Here is a 19159-nt window from a genome sequence, read left to right as displayed (position 1 = left end):
GAAAGGTGGAGCGGTAATGAGGGCTGTGTAATAATCTATTCACAGATTAACACATTGCAGCTGTTGCGTTTTCAGGCTGTTACATTTGTTGTTTATGTCTGGATTGCCAAAGTGTCTTAATGGAGTGAAGCTTATTCAGCATCAGCACCATGTTCGCTGTACTAATCATCTACTTATTCAAACACCTGTGGCCCATTGTACAGTCAGAGCACCTGATGTGCATTTTCTCTCCTTAACACAGAGAAAATGCAAAACCCGGGGCAACTGAGGTACAGGATTTTATTTATTTTTTTATTCTTAAACCTAGTTATTAGAGGATAGTAGGTTTGATTATCATGTTCAGTGATAACTCAGTGCATTAGGAAAATCTAAACCAACATTAGTGTATAGATGTTGACCTCAAACACAGACAATCATACATCATAAGAACATCCCTTGGTTCACAATTGCAACCAGAACACGACATACAGCACATATACACACAAGGTTGTACAGGGAACTTATTGTGTTTATTTCCAAAACATATGCATTAAAAAAAACATTTTTTTCCCGACAATGCTTTTTCCCCCTGAGATATAATTTTTTCCCCCCTAGAAACACAGTGGGATTATGGTCCATTTACAGCCAATCAACAGCAAGTACAACGTTTTCTTACACAAAAACAAGAGGAATTATACATCTCACCAGAGAAAGAGAAATGTCCTATACATGTAAGAGAAGCAGTTTGATCAAGTAAAGAAGACTATAGATGTTGGGGACAAAACAAACAACTGTAATTCTCTTTCAATTCCTTTACAATGTAACATTAAACTAAAGCCTCCCACAGTTGCATGCAGTGGCTCATGTCAATCATACTTGATAAGATCTGATATCTCTCTGCATAAAATATTGAACAAATGTTTCTTTACAGGCGAGATGTAGAGCACTTGAGATCTGGAGCACTCTGTTAAAAATAAAGAATATAATACGGTGCAGTATAAAGTGCAGCAACCTTACACACCTTATTAAAAGCTTTATTTATAACTTTGTGCCCCAGATCTCATCCTGTTGCCCTTTCTGTCAAAGATCTGGTTCTAACCTCCAAGTAATCTGCCTCATAAAGATCCCCCATATAGTCACTCATGGAATATTATAGCCGGAGGAACATTTATATCCCACTCTGCTTATTGATAAATGTACCCTTTAAACAAGTTGTTTGATCTTAGATTTAAAAGAAAGACTTATCAAACGCCCAACTGATGAAGCATCATCTCTTTTTCCTTACAAGGAGGTCAATTTGTGAAGCTTCAGCGGAGGAATCTTCTATTGGTCAATTTCACATCGCTTCTCATCGTGGCAGTGAGGGCAGACTGAAAAGTCTGGGCTTAACAAAACCACTACAGTACTAGAAGAGTCTTTGCTCTGGAAGGCATGAGGAGAACCTCCCTCCTCAGTGATATCCATCAGACTGCTGATTCTCAGGTGTAAGGTTTGTTTATGGACAAGTTTGTGTTGCGAGGTAAATACCTGAGGCTATTTCTCTTCATTTATCCCCACAGGAGAGTCCGCTCTCTCCCTCTTCACAGAAACCTCCTCTTCCTTAACACTCCCATTGTCTGTTAGTTGAGTTGCTTCTCTTTTCCTCTCCTCCTTAATGAGGCCCTTTTTCACCTTTGCCTTTGCAGTGACAGCACATGGCGGTTTGACATCGGTGGAGGACTCAGAGGTGGCCGTTGAGCTCTCGCAGACAGTTGGTCCCTCCCACTTTGGGATGTCCAATCCCAGCAGTTCCATCACCTGCTTCATGACCTCGTCCACATAACCACTGATACGCAGGTGTGCATGCTTGTCCTATGAGATGGAAAATTAGAGCTGTGAAATTAAAAACATCAAAACACCAGCAGCATCTTTCTAACCATAATTTTGCTTTTTATTTGACATTTCAAGTGTCACTTAACATTTACTAAGTATATGCGTCTGCTGGTGGTGCAGGAATGAGACGTACGTGTTTGGTGGGCTGCAGGTTGACAATGACCAGTTTGCCACCTTTGCGCTTGGTGAGGAGTGGAAGGTCTCCACTGGGTTTGATCTGCAGGGAGGTGCCCAGCGTCAGTGCCAGGTCTGCTCGTCTGGATGCCGACAGTTGAAAAAGAGTATCAGGCATTAACAGGAGATGTGACTGATTGTGACATTTTTGACTGCTTTTCTTTAAGGGATATTTGTATTTTTAAGAGCTGCAGTAGCAGCATTGTGGGCTATTGTGCATCTAAAAATGAGTTTCAGATTCCAGTGGAGGTTGTTGGTAGTGACGGCAACATTAAGCAAGTTGAAGAAAAGCTTTTGTTTGATGCAGGGAAATATAAGTAGAATACAGCCTGATCATGTACAGTACACCCGCCCTGTGTCCAGCGAGGTGCTACCGTACCAATGAGTGAAATTCAACACTGAACTATAAATCAAGGCGTACATTACCCCCTTGTGTGAAGTGTACATGGAGCATGGACCTTAATAAGCGCTCAATTAGTCATATTTTCGTTTCAACAAAGAGCCCCAGACCTGTTCTTTGTAATATATACAGTAATTACACATCCATTATGGATCACTGATAGAACATCAGGGTGAAAGCACATCAATCAAAGCCTGACGCACAATAAAAGCTTTTTGTGGTTGAAGGACTTGAATGGAAATGTTAACACACAGACGCAAAATGGTAACATTAAAGCTGACTAACGCAAATGTAAGATTTCAAATAAGGGGTTATTTGCATATCAGCACATTGACGGGAAGGTCATACAGAATGCTAAAGAAAATCAACCTGACATATTAAATCACAGGGCCCACATTTAAACAGATACATCAGAGCAAATCAAGGTAGATAGAAGTTTGTACTGTATGTATATTACAGGAGAGATGTTAAACCAAACACAAAACAGACAAATGTATCAAAGTGTTATACAAAAAGGAATCAATGGAGCACAAACTGCTGCACTTTTATCACCTGCTTGCATCCTCTGCTTTGTTCAGGTCTCTGTCTGGAAGAGGATCTTCCCAGTCCAGTATAGTGCTGATCAGCTTACCTCTGTTGTAGTAAAGAAGACACTGATAAATGGCTGTTGGTACGCTACAGTTGGGTTTAAAATGTCCAGGCGTGTGTTACCTGCAGGCTCGGAGTCCCCTGGAGCGGACCACCTCACAGTAACGTCCTGTCGGTTTCAGCCCCATCACACCGATCACCTTCTCCCTGACATACTGCCTGGAAAACCATAAATACTCCATTTAATTCTCTGTCCAATCAGAGCGCAGTACAATACAACAGAAAACTAACCTGCTCGCATGCAACATAACAAGGGGCCATTTGTATACATAAATCAAGAATAAAAACATGATATTTTAAACTCAGTAGCTGCTCTTTGTTGGGATAAACTGGTCAGACAGCCTGACTTCTTTCAGACTCAAAACTCTTTGAGGATTTTCACCCAGACTGACTTGACAGCATAGTGCAGCTGCTGCAGAGCTGTTCGAACAAATTGCGCATTTGTTCATCAAGCCTCCTGCTCTACTTCATCCCAGAGGTAATCTACTTGGGCGCGGTTTGGAGATTGCACAGGTTACTGGAGCAAAATGAAGTCACTGTCTTGTTCCTGAAAACATTTTAAGATAATGAGTGCTCTGTGAAAAGGTGGATTATTCTGCTGGAAATTTTGATTTGAAAAAAGTACAGACTGCAGTGTAGCTAGTCAGTGACAAATAGGATCCTTGGTGCGCAAAGAAAACACTCCCCAAACAATTACGCCACCAGCTTTTACCTTTGACACAAGGCATGGTGGATCATGGATTTGTACTGTTTAGCCCAATTTCTGACTAATACTGTTGCAAAAGAAATCAAGACTTAGAGGATTTGGTGACATTTGAGTGTTACAGTCATTACATGTCTATTATAGTTTCTTCTTCTTGCTCTTATATGTCAAGAATGGAAGGCAGATGTGCTTCAGCACATCTGTGCACTTACACCCTTCTAGTGAAATTTGAACAGGTGGGATTATATGAGCATCACATGGGTGCAGGGATTTTACAAATTAGCATAAAAGAAAAAAGGGTAATGCCCACACACTTGCTGCAAAGCCACAATTTTCATACAATTTTGACAATGCTTTGATCCAAGTCAGATGTTTGTCAGATCAAAATGCTCAATGAATCAGACAGACTTGATCCAAAGTGGAAAATAGCACATTATTATAATAATAATATCCTAAGAACAAAGGTAAAGTCATAGAAATTACAATAATTTGGTTATATGCTTCAAACACAGATAACATTATTACTAAAAATGTCAGTTCACCCCCTCCTGTACCAATAATAAAACCTCCCGTAGCAAACTGGATGATAGGCAGACAAAAGACAATGTTCTAAACTATTTACTCTTTCTTTTATTTAATATGAATTCATAATTTATTGTTCCACCCACATGCCTAGGGACTACGGGGCAGGAAATAGCAACTTGCTAAAACCTGGTGCAATGCATATCTCCTTGTTTTATACAAGGTTAATGTTTTATTGTGCACTATCCCAGCCTAAACAAAATAAAAATTACAATTAAAACCTGTAAATTAAATTCCGTCTACAAGCATACATCTTGTAGACGGCTGATTTTCCTAAAATAAGTTGGGCTTCATTTCCTGTCAGAACCCTTTTCTCATCCTTGTCGGCAATTTGCATAAAACAGGAGCAAACAGCTGGTGCTCCACTTCTTTTTGCCTCCTTGTTCTCCTTTTCCTTTTACTTGCTCCTCACGTCAATTCACTCAATACTCAATTCACATTTTACATTCTCTGCTCACTCAAAACACTTCCGCACTGATTGTGATGTACCACATGATCTGTGCTGGTACTACATACACTCTGGGATTGGACACGTTGACTTAAAAGGTGACTCGATTAATAGAATTTAGACCCAGTCCGGCTAGGTCAAGTCTTGGTTCCCCAGACTCGAGTGAACCTGTGATGACCTGTGGTATATATAAATGGCTGGGGATTCATTATTTATAACATTTTGATTAGATAAAGATCTGACTTGGATCCTGGAAACGTCCATATTTGAATTAAAACTGTGCCTTTGAAGTAAGTGTACTTTCCTTTCCTTTCTGTGAACTTTAACATGTAACGATTTGTCTTCTGGCCTCTCTTACTGGTGACGTAGACGTGCCTGCATAAGTTTTATTTAACACGTAGCTCTGTGAACTGCAGAAGCTGCAGTGTGTGAAAATCCACAGAGGGTGCCTGTTTCAGAGATGCTAGAAAAAGCCCATCCGGCATCAACAATCATCAACAAATGAAGCATAGATAGATATTGTGCATTTTAATGTGAAGTGAACAGAAGGACCCTGACTGTGAGTTTTATGTTTTGTGCTGCAGCTGCATGATTTTCTGTTTGTATTACTGATCACACACACCTAAAATAATGGCCACAAAGGGAAAGTCAGTGAAAGACTGTAGCTTGTTAAGATAAGGGTTACCTAAGACTCTAAAGAGCTGAGTGTTAAAAAGTTCACAATTGTTCAAGTCTGTCTAAAAAACAACACTCAAAGGAGGTTTTCTTCCCGTTCATACTGGTTATTAAAAGATCCCTTTCAAACATGCAAGTCATATCAAGTAAATATCTCTTACATTTACAGTCTTTTTGGCATAAAATTCCCCTTTTGTGTTTCCCTGTTGAGCTGTGGTGGAAGTATAGTAACAAAAAGAGAGACTCTGCCACTAAAGCAGACTTGATTTGACTAATCTGGACGGCTGATGCTTCATGCTCTCATAAACTTTTAAATACTTTTACGCACACACTGGGGTTTGTTAACCCAGAAAAAAAACCCAAAAAGTAAACACACCCTTTTAAGTGTGTGTGAGTGCATGTGTGTGCGTGCATGTGTGCCTGCATGCATACATACCTGCCACACTTCTCACACTCCTCCACAAACATGTTTCCATGAAGCTCTGATAACATATCCCTATTAAGGCGAGAAAGAGAAAAGTCAAGGGAGGAAGACAGATCACAAAGATGATATTCACTTAGATCACTGTCTCTGAAGTTAAAGCTGATAAATATTCTTAGCACTTGTTTTCACTTGTACGTTCAACCTGGCACCTGAGCAGATTAGTGCCAACCAGTTTATTTTAACCGGTTAGTTTTTTCTGTCTCAATGATTTCCACGGAGAAATACTAGTTTGCTGTCTGGCCTCATTGAAAAAAAAAAAAAAAAAAAAAACTGACTCATGGAGGATAGAAGCAGAGCAAGGAAATGGCTTCCAGGGGAAGCAAAACTTCCAATAAGCGGAAATTCTGGATGTACTGTATGAAATGAGTAAAAAAATTAGATTTTTGGCCTTGGGTTAGTCGAGTATGATTGGATAATCCAGAGTATGACCAAACACTTTCCATTACACTGAGCATTATTTGAAGCTATTTGAGCACTCTTTTCTAGCGCTGTTATCACATACCAGCAGCTTCATATTTAAAACAATGAGGCACAACCTGACATGTAAAAACTTATCTCATAACTCACAATTCGGTATATGTCTGTGTTTGAAGAATATTAAAAATGAATGCATTTAAAACTATAATGTAGTTATTTCCACTTCTATTTTTTAAAGACCAGAAGCAAAGAACTTAATAAATACAAGTACACCAAAGCGGAGTTAAAAGGAGAGCTAATGTTAGACTTAGGACTCGATCGCACAACGTGTCAAATAGCCATATCAGAAGGAAAAAGTGTTTCTTTGTGAATTCCTCCTCTCTGAGTGTTTAAAATGTTTGAAGTGTGTCTCATACTACAGGACAGCAAATGGTTACCTGGGAAATCCAGATCGGACATGCAGGCCGTCCACATTCTGACTGATGAGATACTTGAGGTACCCTGCCCTCTGCAGTCCCAGGAGGGCCAAGTGTGTCAGGCTGGGTCGGGCATCTTCAAATGTGGTTTCAAAGTGAGGTGACTCGCCTTTTTCTTCTAACGTCCACACACCCTTTGGACCCCTGAAAGAGAATATGGTGATGAACAGACGTGACGGACAGATTATAATGCAGTGGCTGAGCTGTAAGCAATACAAGTGTATAACTGGTGTGTGGGCTTTCATTCATGATGCATGATGCTCGTTGAGTGTAAACAATCTGAAATAGGGACAAAACAGCACTGCTGTCAGTACTGGTGCCGTCTAACAGCTTGACAGTTGCAAAGTTACTTTGAGGACATGCAACTTATCTTTATGCACCAGATGAGGGAATGCATTTCCTGAATCCTTAAACGCAGCCACAACTGTCTCATCTCTCTCTTTCCATTTGAAACTGAACAGGTCAAACAAGTCTCTTCACTGTCATTCTATAAAACAACAAGACAGTGAAGCATCTCCTGAGCAATGCAAATGCAGGTGGGCTGTGTGATTGGGAGTTTTGGCTGACTGCTTGGGGGAAAAAACTGTTCTTCATTCTGGTAATCTTTGCTTAGATAGACGTGGATCTTCTTCCTGAGGGCAAACTGGTGATGGGCTGGATGGATTGTGGGATCGCCGTAGGCAGAAAGAGGTGTAGACGGTGGTGATTTCTGGTAACTGGGCCGCAGTGATTTTCCCAGTAGTCTTTCGTACTCCCCGAAGAGCTTGTTGCTCCTGGTGAACCACACTGACACGCAGTATGTCAGCACACTTTTGATGGCACAGGGATAAAATTAAAAAAAAAAACACCAGCAGCTTCAGTGGCAGGTTTGCTTCTTTCGTTTAATCTCTCACCCAGTTTAAAACGCAGAGCCGTGTGCGTCACTTATTACACACTCATCATCATGAGAAAGATGCAGCGGGATATGAAAGCCAGAAATGGTCTTTAAGGCTCATAGCTTCAGTAATATTAACACGTGATACTCAATTTCTTTACGTCAGCTGCAGCACGTGTATTCTGGCAGCAGAGGGAATATTATTTATGTTAGCTGGTGACGTGGTTACAGGAACCTTGGTTTTAATGATATCGCTGTTAAAGGTCAGCTCTGCATGACTGACAGGCAGACTAATTAAATATTAATTAGCCCAGCTTCCACAGCTAGCATCTCCAAGCAGTTATAAATTCACACAGGCGGTCTTTCTGAATAACACAATTTAAAGTTCTCTCTATTTTTTGCGCCCCTGCTCAATTATTAGGTGCAAAACGTTTGCTGGATAATAATAAAAATATCTGCACTATAATGGAAGAGAACAAATGACCTAGAATCTATATGAGTGTGTGTCTTATTTAACCCAGAGCTGATCTGGCATGTAATAAGCATTTACCACCCTCATCTGCTCATATGGTGGTACTACAAGAGAATCTTGTAGTATTTGCCAATTTTGTAATTATGTATCCCTTTGCATGTGTGGTGACATCATGGTGAAATGTATTTAATCCAAAGTAAATCTGTCAAAATCACAATGTGATCTAATCCTTTGAGTAACACATTCATTTACATTGCCATAGCATTCTGATATCCTTAAAAATGTATACATTTCAAAGAAGACGTAGATAGAGGTAAACACTCTCGCCACTGGAATCATCATCATATAAGCCCTCTGACTTCAGCTCTGGCTGCTGTGTTTTTGGAGAAATTACCTTTTGTGGATCTTATTGTTATAACACATGGTGTCTTCTTTGTTTTAATATTCTTCATTCCATGTATTTGTACTTTTTTATTATTAGAATATATTTGGCTTAGTCCTCAGTCCATGTGAATGTAGCTACTTTGGGGCCTTCATAATTATGAGCTCTTAGAATCAGATATGACTATTTCTGAAAATGAGAAAGAAATAAGGAAGAAAATCAGCTTCTTTGATACAGGTTCTTGTCACTGGAGTGCCTCACAATGAAGGCGCCACTAGAATAATGAGCACATTTAATTCAGAAACTGACAGAAAGAGCTATGACACATTTTAAGGTTACTATTTAATGTTCAAACTTTCTTATTGTCACACATATCACACAATTAATGTTGTTTAATTTGTTTAGCAGCTAATGACACACAGAGGCAAGAGATTGTCAAAAAATCTTTTTACACTCAAAACAGCAGAAAAAGATCTACATTATACTATTTACATTATCATAATCCATTTTTTCAAGGCTGTCAACAATCTTAAACACCACTATGAAGTCAAGACTCATTTTGTTTCTCTCCAGTCATCCAATTTCTGATCAACTGTTTGTTCTCTTCCTGATTTTCTTCTCTCAGTATTTACGGCAGAGATGTCATGTTTTTAACAGCTGCCATAAGCTGTATTTCTCTGCACGACCTTAAATTTTAGATTTACACACAAAATGACAAATTTATACTGTACTACAAAGCTGCATCTCTGAATACATTAATTTGCAAATAAGTCAATGAATAACATGCACATAACAGGCTTTTTTTTTTTATCACATATGAATTCACCTAAAATGTTTCTTTAGCTATCCATAATCATTCATCTATTAAAATTCCTCCTTCCTAGTAAATAAATAAAGAACATTTGAAAAACAGAGCACGTTTTGTTTAAAGCCTCATCAAAAGCATCGCAGATGTGTTGTGAAGTTTTCTATTTTGGACATTAACATAAACTGCTGATACTGCAGATGTGCAGGCACAGCTGGAACAATGTTGATTCAGCTCACTTTTAAACAATCATTAGCCTACTTTTAAAGCAACTTTCTTGCCTTGCATGTGGCCTGTCATACACGAGATACCATCTAATAACTACAAATACAGAAGCTCATTAGCTCAAGCTTTGTCGAGCAGCGGAGAGGCACAAAGATACAAAGAAACAAACACTGCAGGATGGCAGCTGTTCATGTTCACTGATACTGTTTGTATTATGTTGTTGTGTGAGTGTTAATTTCTCATCAGCTAGGATACATGTATCACCTTTACGTACAGTCCTGATAAATCAGAAACCACTCTGTTTTTATTTACAGTATATGGGAGAGAATGTCATATTGTCTCTATGTAGAAATTAAAATTAGGGGAGTTTAGTATTGCCAATAGTTAGCGTTGCCATACTTCAAAGAAAAAAGTAGTGTGTGTGTGTGTGTGTGTGTGTGTGTTTTTGTTTGTCTGTGTGTGTGTGTGTGTGAGAGAGAGAGAAAGAGAGAAAGCAATTTTGTGACTCACCTGAAGTCAGGGATGCCTGCCGCGGTGCTGATTCCTGCTCCCGAGTGGACTACCATGTACTGAGATTCTTTTATCAACTGCGCGACAGTCTCCACCTTCGCCTTCAGTTCCTCAGGACCATCAAATACCTGCAACAGAACAGCAGGTTATAGAAACACTCATTGACACTGGCATATTAAAATGTGACAATGCTTTTGACACAATTCCCAATTATCAGAAGTACCTGGGAATGACTAAAGACTGACTATAGGTGTTTTCATACAATATTATATCTAGACTTGTGCTGAATGATATAGTCACTAACAAAATATCCATTATAACCATAACGCGAACATGATGGCCAAGAAAGGTGATGCATTTACTGTTCATTTTACATGGATATTGCTGTTACTGAAATTAGAAGAGAATCTTCTCCTCCACAATTAAATCTGATCTGAAATCTCCAGAGTAAATGAGCTACTAAAACTTTATATGTTGATGAAGATGAAGCCAGCTAGCCTGGTGAAATGTTCTGATTAAACTGCACAGACTGGATATGTGGCCGTTTCTTTCAATTATAGTCACTCTCCTTTTGCACCTTACACAGTTAAGTTTGCCTTTCTTCAGTCATTTTTTATCTTTCATTTCGTCAGATTAATTTACTACAAACAGCTACTGTAAACATGAATTCTGAATTACAAACAAAATACATCCATATGCACAAGGAGACAGAACCTGAGCAAGAAAAATGACACATGCACAGCTTTTAAAACTATCTTTCAAGGAAATTTGGTTTCAAGTGTTGGCGTATTTTACAAACATAACTGAGAAAGGTATGTTTTAAAATATATAACCACTTATAACACTATATAACAACTTTAACGAGTTCTCCCAACAGAGTTGCATATTTCTCTCTCTTTTTTTTCTTAAGCTATGTACAATTCAGCTTTTCTGCATCCCTACAGAACAAAATACTATACTCATTACCACTCTAATCTCATCCTTTTACCTGATAGCTGAAGATTGTTTTTAGCTCCAGCTTGTGCCTCCAATCACAGATGCAAGAGTTTAATGTAAAACCCAAAATGACATAAGTGGTACAAACTGGGGAGACTGGTTACTTTGTTGATCAAGATTTACTTTAGTCTGGGGGTGAGAGCCCTAAAAAATAAGACTACACACTACCTGCACAGCTTATTTCCTAGGGCCACAAGCTTCAAAGACCCCTACCTGCCACTTGCACCCCACTACACAGACTGAAGATGATCTCCTCCATTCCCTATACTTTGCACATTTATCATATTGTACCCAAATACTGTTGCACACTATGAATACTTTACACTATGCATTATCTAAAACTGCTCATTGCACTGGACTGATCTGTCAACTTTACACACATACGACCCATCACACAAAACCTTACTCCCCTCCCGCCAAACTTATTTGTAAATATTGTTTTTGTATATTCCTGTATACTGTCTATACGAGTTTACAATTGCTTTATTATGTTTCTGGCTGAAGAGGACTTTATACTTTAGTACCACCATCTCAAACTGTTACTCAATGAAGTGCCTCTGCATTTGGATATTGCAGTTTTTACTTCTAAAACGTAAAATAGTTCATTCATCACACACATGAGCCAGGCTAATCTGCTAGCTCGTTGTTTAGAAAGCTAACAACCAAAGCTACATTAAGCTAACGTTACTGCTGTATTTTACCTCAGGAAGTCCGCAGACTCCTTTGTCTGCGTACGGCGACAGTCCCGCAGCATAGTTCACAGACATGGCTGCTGTTGGTATCGTTTCTTTAATGTTTTTGGGGTAAAAGCTGAAAAGTACCGATTCAAGATTCACCGGAGCAGCTTGTTATGAGGCTGACGTCATCCCTGGGGGACGGTGTATGCGGCGTTTTTAAAAACTGGGAAAATTAAAATGTTTTTTTGTCCCTTCAATCGCAGTTTGCTTGAAACAATAAACTCACAGTTTTTGCCTTTCACATAAATTCATTTAGACCTACAAATGAAAGGTAAAGTTAGGAAAGCCCAGTCCCATGTCTGGCATACACAGTTTATTAAATTATACAAAGCTACCTCCCTCTAGAGATTTTGCGGACTCTTGGTGAGGTGAAGTCTATTAAAGTCTGTGGAGCGCCTATGATTAGGGTGGATAACATTCAGATTAGTAAAACAAATAAATAAACACATGTACTGAAACGTGCCAAGGCATTCAGAGCGTCGTACCAGAAGATTGTTGCCGAGACATATGAATGGATTCGATATTCCCGTGTCACATGAATGCAGCACCATCCTGAAATAATCCTTAAATCTGTAAATTAGATTTCTACATTATACAGATAAAAAACAACCAACAAACATGGCAGGCCCAGTGGTGGAAAGTAATTAACTACATTTACTCAAGTACTCCACTTGAGAAGAATTTTGAGATACTTATACTTACTTATACCTGAGTATTTCCGTTTGATGTAACCTTATACTTGCACTCCTATATATTGCACTTTTTACTCCACTACATTTATTTGGCCGCTTTAGTTATTTTTGAGATAAAGATTTGACACAATTGATAATATCACAACCTTTTAAAATACAAAACACTGTTAAAGATGAAACCAGGGGTTTCCAACCTTTTTGTCAACCTCAGTCTTTTGTCTGAGTTTTTAGAAGTGATTTTCCCTCTAAACTTCTCACGTTTTCATTTCAATAAATGTTCTAATGATCCAACATTTCACCAGAAATCAAAGATTAGAGAAAAAGTCCAAAAACTGAAAACAGATTGGTGTATCAGAGCTTTGTTTTTTCTTCTTTCCTCTCCCATTAATCATCTCAGGACTTTTCAAATTTATCTGGTGACCCATTAAAGGGGCCTGACCCCAAAGTTGGGAATCAGTGAACTAAACTATCTAACTGTATATAAAGTTGTTCAAACTAGCTCCCCCTGCAGCAGCTACAACGTTAACATGCTGCTCACAATCTGATGCTTCAATATCAATAATATAATGTCATATTTCAGTTACTGCAGAACAAATACTTTTACTGCTAATACTTACTTTTACTTGTAATGGAGTGTTTTTACATTGCTGTATTGGTACTTTAACTTAAGTAGTGAATACTTTTTCCACCACTTGATCGCACTGTAATCATATATAAGAAAAAAAACAACAAAGCTGAATTTACACACAAAGCACTCCGTCTAAGAGAAATAAAAACATACTTAGACTTTAGAAGTTATTTTTTAGATGTATCTCAAAACTGTACAAAATGTGACAGTAAATATTAATAATAACTTGTAATAACGTGTCATAACAAATAAAGGAAAATTGTGGCAGACTTTACTCCAAACACTGTACTGTGCATATGTTTTCCCCAATAAATCTTTATTTTTTTTGTTTTAAATAGCTGAAAATAAAAAGTAAACACAGGTGAATAAAACAACAAGCTGATCATCCGTACAGCTACATGTGCATATCAGATTATGGTTCCTGTTGAGGCTGTAAACCAACTCTGAAGACCACCTAGAAGAGGAAAATAATTGCTTACCTTAATTGTTTTTTCATTATCCTGAGAAATTCAGTGTGAAGTCCAATTTGAGTAAATTAAACAATCAATATTGCTGATGCAAAATACACACAGAGGATACCCATACACTCTAAAAAAATATATCAAAACCCGTCCACTCTCCACTAACACAAAGAACAGTAAAACACGGTGGCCTTGTTCTTTTCCACTTCCAGGGCTGAAAAACTGATAATCCTTACTGATACTGCAACAACTTTTGACAGAAAATTCTCTACAGAAGCTTTTTTTTTTTTGCCAGTCAAACCAAATAATCTCATCACATAAATCATTCTCAAGCAAAGATTGCAAGCATGATGTCGAACCAAAGAAAGAGGCTAAAGTAACAAAGCTAGCAAGAGAGCTAACAGAAAACAAAGACGAGAATATAACAAACATTCATAAAATGTTTTGGGCTTTCTTTTTACGCTGCTTTAGTCTTTGGCTCCATCAGGTCTCTCAGAGAGCCAACCTGAGGAGAAATATATTTCTGATCAGTAATTAGTTCTGCCCGCCTCCCCAAAAAACATCCTACATGGCTCTTTATCTGAGCTAATTCAAATAACAAAACCCCACACTCAAAATGACAGAAACACATTAAACAGTAACCAGAAGAAACACAGCAAAGATCAATTTCATGTTGCCAAAAAATGTCCACATGAGGATTTGACCTAATTGATCCAGCTGGCCTCCACATATAGAGAGTTCTCTGGGATCTCCATCGTCGAAAGTTTTTGTTATCACCCAGCTGAAAACAGATCATGATGTAGGTAAACAGTCCACCAGTAAAAGAGACGAAAAGCTTCCGAGATGTTCTGGCATGCACGAGAATGTTGAAAACACTGTCCCATGATGTCCCGTCTTACTGGAGCAAGACAGACACAAGACTTGGAAATGTCTGATTCAATGTATTGCAGTTTGCAGTTACACTGTTCGACACCAACAGGCTGCTTCAAGTCCTCGATCTTCTGTCGGTTGCTGAGACCAACTACCGGTGAGCAAAACCCAGTTACAATTAAGGAAAGAGGCTGAGAAAAGTTTGTAAGTGTTTGCACCAGTGCAAATGTTGCTATTGTTGAAAGTGGTATTAACCCACAACATCTTATACTATACAGGGGAGTGAACATCTTAAATCTATAAAGCAATATTTGAAGTTACGGTGTCAAAGTAAGGTTTTCTGTGATGATGAAAAAAAAAAAAAAAAAGGAAACTTATTTGAACTGGTGACTTTTGTGCTGGTGCAAATCTTACCAGGTCAGACCCTTCCACAACGATGCATCAATTTCAGCCTCCGAAGAGTTCAGAAGCTAAAGAAAAAACAGCTCATTTCATTGGTTTAAAAGGTGGGAGGCGTCAAAACTTTCTCAGGTTGTACACCTAGAATTGATGACAACCCGGGCAGAAAAAGGGAGTGTAGCATATGTCAGTTAGATTGGGCGTGCTGTAACAAAAAAAAAAAAAAAAACCAAAAGAAGCACGTCATGACTCCTCATTGCCTGAGTCGTCTTCATCGTAGCAGCAGTCGCCATCTCCGTCCTCCACGTCGTCATCATCATAGTAATAGTCATAGAAGAGGTCGGAGCCTTCGTCGGGAGGTGGGGCGCGTGTGCGGACGCAGTACTCAGCCAGTGTGGTTGGCACCTTCACGCCATCACGCTCAGCCTCTGCCTTGGTGGCCAACACTTGCTTTCTGGAGGAGATATTCAAGAATATTCATGGTGAGTTCATATTTTTAGCCTGAGGGCTTAAAACAACACTGAAGATGAAGCTCAATGCACAGTGTATCAAACTGAAACTACATGTGTAAAAATGATCGGTCAGGTTTTCTGATACTGTGTGACTGTTTTACCTGATGATCTCTACGTATTCCCTGTCCTTGCCTTTGCTGTCCCTCCATTTGCGGTACATGACGGAGGCGTCCACGTTGGCAGGAGAGAAGGTGTTGGGTTCATTCAGCAGTGAGATCACACTCAGCAAAATGGTCCTGAGGGCACAAAATACCAGTCACAGTGATGCCTACAGCACCATTATAAATAATTATTCTAATAAGACTATTTCAGATAGCATATAAACACACAAATCATCTATTTGAATAATAACATTAATAAACAGGGAATATACACTCCCTAGCCACTAACCACCCAGAGCTGCCATTAAATGCTGGCTCAAAAAATAAGCTTTGATTAAAGTGACACATTTTCAACAATGTTATAATTTGTTAAAGGTAGGTGGTGGTAATAGGTAGGTCATCTTCGGCTCTGGGAAATAGTGATGAGACTTTTTCTAGACCAAAAAACAAATCAATTCAGTGAGAACTTAACCAGTGGACCAATTGATAATGAATATAATCATTAGTTATACCCCTAAACTTATCTTAATATTTCACACTGCAAATTGCTCTTCGTTTTAAAACACATGTTCAGTCACAACATTATTTGAAAACACTGAAGTTATCTGATAGAGGGCTAGTTAACCCTTCAACTGCTTAATCAAAAAAAAAAAAAACACCCTAACATAAGCACACAAAACACTATTGTTTCAAAGATAGAATTGAAATATTTTGCGTTTTACCCTAAACTGTGATGATTACACATTTTGCAGGTATACAATGTCAGATGTCTATTGACAGAAGTGGCTGAAAAACTTATCACATTACACATGTGGAGCTGACCCAGATAACAAGTTAGTTTCTGGGAAGCTGTGAAAAGACTCCACTGAAAACAAATGTCATGTGATAACAGCAGGACTCAGGTGAAACATTGAAGTGGTTGACAGAAGGCAAAAAAAAAGGGGGGAGGTAAGCAGAGGGAGCGACACATGGATAGAGGTAATGAGGGAGATCACTAACCGGACGTTCTGGGTGGGATTCCATCTCTCTGAAGGCAGCTCTCCACTCTGCGGGTCGTCCACTGGAGGGTGCAATATAGAAATGCACACATCTCCGTTCTAAAAAACAGAGAGAACCAACTAATTTCATCATGTGACCACTGCAAGGCGGCTATAATTATATTGAGTGACACGAGGGCACACACGCATTACAAGTAGTTGGATTTAATGTTTTAAAACTGGGTTATACGTCACCTCATATATGTTTGGGTGCCACATCTTTGTGAGGAACCGGAAGGCAGGTGGGGAGTATGGGTAGTCTATAGGGAACTTGATCCGAGCCTGGGACACAAAACAGCCCTTTACATGTAGCTATACACTCTATTATTACAACATCAGACATATTGTTACTGACAGGATTAATAGTTAGGAATTTCATAATGCGTGGTTGTGTTTGTAATGCCCTTAAAAGTAAACATTTTTCTGTGAGTGTATTTTTAAGAAGAAGTAATGTTTCTATCTGCAAAAATCACAATAGCTCTGAAAAAAACCCCAAAATGTTTTAAGCCGCATATAAATCTCGTATCGCTGCAAGCTATGGCAATCTGAGGAGTAAATACAGGTTCAAGAGTTGTAAATTGTGGCCACTCAATCTGTAGGGGGCTGTTTGGTAACACAGGATGAAGAGGCACGCTCTGTGTATCCTGGAGCAACATTCACATCCCCTGTTTTACAGGTTTGAGAAGCTAAACATTGGTTAAGTGTTTACAGGACTCTTTTGGAAGAAGTAATTATCTCTTGCTCAAGACATTTTTTTCTCCTTACTTTCTCAAAGTATAGGTTCACTTAAAACAACAGGCAGATTCCCATGTGAACACAGAGTGGTTTTCCTCCTCCTGTTCATACTGGCTATTAAAAGACCCCTTCAAACCTGCTTTTAATGCAAGTGATAGGGGGAAAAAATCCACAGTGATTTTTAAGTTAAGCATTTAAGTTTATCTGAAGCTTATATGAAGCTTCAGTAGTCTGAGTTAGTCATATCAAGTGGATATCTGCCTCATTAACTGTCTTTTTATCATCAGATTCCCTCTTTGTGTTTTCCTTCTGAGCATGTGGTGGAAGTATAGTAGCAAAGAGAGGGACTTTGGCACCAAAAACACTGTTGATTTGACTCATTTGGACGAATGATGCTTCATATTACCTTCAAATAAACTTTTATGCATGTTTTCACAGAAGGAGAGCGGTGGATTTTGATTTTTGCTAATGGCCAGTATGAACAGGAGGAATGATTGCAGCGAGAGAAATGTTAATTTGGGCACCTGACTATTAAAAAAAAAAGACCCTATCCTTTCAGGTGTTTTCTAAATGTGTGTCAGTGCTGTTGTAATGTGCTGGGTGCATGTGTTGTTTTCATGAATTCCCAGGTGACAGTTTCCCACCTGGTTAGGAAATCAGGTTGTCCTCTTACCTTAAAATATCCCCCTTCATAATGAGTGTTGGGGGGTCCGAAAATGGCCACTTCCCAGTTGTACAGATCTGCCTCGTCCACCAGTGTTATTTTGAATCCCTCGACGGGCTCCTCCTGAAGACTCTTCATCTCCAACATGAGTGCTTTCTGTGAGCTGGCTACATGAGAGGAATCGTGTTGTGCCATATCGACAGCTGATAACACGGCTGACTTAACCCAACAACAACCTGCCGACACTAAAAAAACAACTTGTGTGTGTGTGTGTGAGAGATTTTTTTTCCTTTTTTTCTTTCGATGATCGGAGACAATGAAACAGGCCAAACCAACCAGGATGAGCTCAAACCAAACTACAATTGAGCTGATTTGTTCCCAAATGTGCGGAGTTATTTACTAAAGTCAATACTGAGGCTGTGGAAAACTAACCAGAGCATTGTGTCCGGCCAGCACATCCAGCTTTAGCCTGTCTGCCTGGCAGGGGAGCTGCGGATATAAGCCGTAAATCTACTGGTAGCTGCTGGCTAATATAAAGCTAACTAACAAGCTCTAAAGCGGGAGCGGATCTCCTCACAGTTTGTTCCTCCCTGCTGCTCAGATACGAGGTTTAAAAACACAACTATCCACCTGAAACCCCGAATCAGTAAATGTACTTGATATCGCCCCAAAAACAGAAGACAAGGTAAAGAAGAGTGAAGGAGTCTCCCTCTACCCCTCAAAACAGCCAGCTGCGCCCTGTGCACTCTGGGATTTGTAGTCCAGGTGCCATCTGTAAACATTACTTTATCGACTGAAATCAACCAAGAAGACAAACAACGTGGCCCCAAAATGACTCGGTTTATATATAATGCGATTAAACTCGGGGACATTAGTTGAGTTTTTAGTTTTTTTCTTGAGCTTTTTTATTCACACTGAGTTCAGAAAACTACATTTGCCACTTTCCTGACGTCATGCGGGTTGTTTGTGTTTCTCTGACCTATTTTCGCTGTTAAATTATGTGAACACAAAAACACATTTCTAGAGTGTTAATGTGATTTTAAAACGTTCAGCGTGCTGTTAAAAACATAAAAGTTAAATGATAATTATTTATTTCGTACTTTACTTTCACAATATAAACTGTGGCGTCTATAATATGCGCCAAGGTTGTCCGAAGTCCCCGTTAAGGTGGCTTTTTGCTGCCTGAATAATTGACTTTGAA

The 19159-nt window shown here is 39.0% G+C and overlaps 2 protein-coding genes across 2 annotated transcripts; both read right to left on the bottom strand.

Moving 5' to 3' along the window:
- Positions 1-514: 514 nt before the first annotated feature.
- Positions 515-11968, bottom strand: sirt6 (sirtuin 6). Its single transcript, XM_062428953.1, has 8 exons — positions 11824-11968; positions 10127-10254; positions 6820-7002; positions 5918-5977; positions 3137-3232; positions 2978-3058; positions 1985-2108; positions 515-1830 (listed from the first exon to the last, which is right to left on the bottom strand). The coding sequence occupies exons 1-8, from the start codon at positions 11887-11889 to the stop codon at positions 1513-1515; spliced, it is 1056 nt and encodes a 351-aa protein (XP_062284937.1). The 5' UTR covers positions 11890-11968; the 3' UTR covers positions 515-1512.
- Positions 11969-13476: 1508 nt separating this feature from the next.
- Positions 13477-18686, bottom strand: cdc34b (cell division cycle 34 homolog (S. cerevisiae) b). Its single transcript, XM_062429311.1, has 5 exons — positions 17968-18686; positions 16755-16841; positions 16522-16619; positions 15523-15657; positions 13477-15363 (listed from the first exon to the last, which is right to left on the bottom strand). The coding sequence occupies exons 1-5, from the start codon at positions 18151-18153 to the stop codon at positions 15153-15155; spliced, it is 717 nt and encodes a 238-aa protein (XP_062285295.1). The 5' UTR covers positions 18154-18686; the 3' UTR covers positions 13477-15152.
- Positions 18687-19159: the final 473 nt, after the last annotated feature.

This window comes from Scomber scombrus, chromosome 11, assembly GCF_963691925.1.
Source record: "Scomber scombrus chromosome 11, fScoSco1.1, whole genome shotgun sequence".
Taxonomy (NCBI): Eukaryota; Metazoa; Chordata; class Actinopteri; order Scombriformes; family Scombridae; genus Scomber; species Scomber scombrus.
Note: the sequence above shows the minus strand (reverse complement) of the source record. Positions and strands in the feature narration are given on the sequence as shown.

Coding starts and splice junctions, on each gene's coding strand:
- sirt6 (XM_062428953.1), bottom strand. CDS start 11,889: ATGTCTGTGAACTATGCTGCGGGACTGTCGCCGTACGCAGACAAAGGA. Junction 10,255..11,823: donor GAGTCTGCGGACTTCCTGAG/GTAAAATACAGC, acceptor GTTCTGTTGCAG/GTATTTGATGGTCCTGAGGA. Junction 3,059..3,136: donor AGGGGACTCCGAGCCTGCAG/GTAACACACGCC, acceptor TTACTACAACAG/AGGTAAGCTGATCAGCACTA.
- cdc34b (XM_062429311.1), bottom strand. CDS start 18,153: ATGGCACAACACGATTCCTCTCATGTAGCCAGCTCACAGAAAGCACTC. Junction 16,842..17,967: donor ATGAAGGGGGATATTTTAAG/GTAAGAGGACAA, acceptor TTTGTGTCCCAG/GCTCGGATCAAGTTCCCTAT. Junction 15,364..15,522: donor GAATACGTAGAGATCATCAG/GTAAAACAGTCA, acceptor TATCTCCTCCAG/AAAGCAAGTGTTGGCCACCA.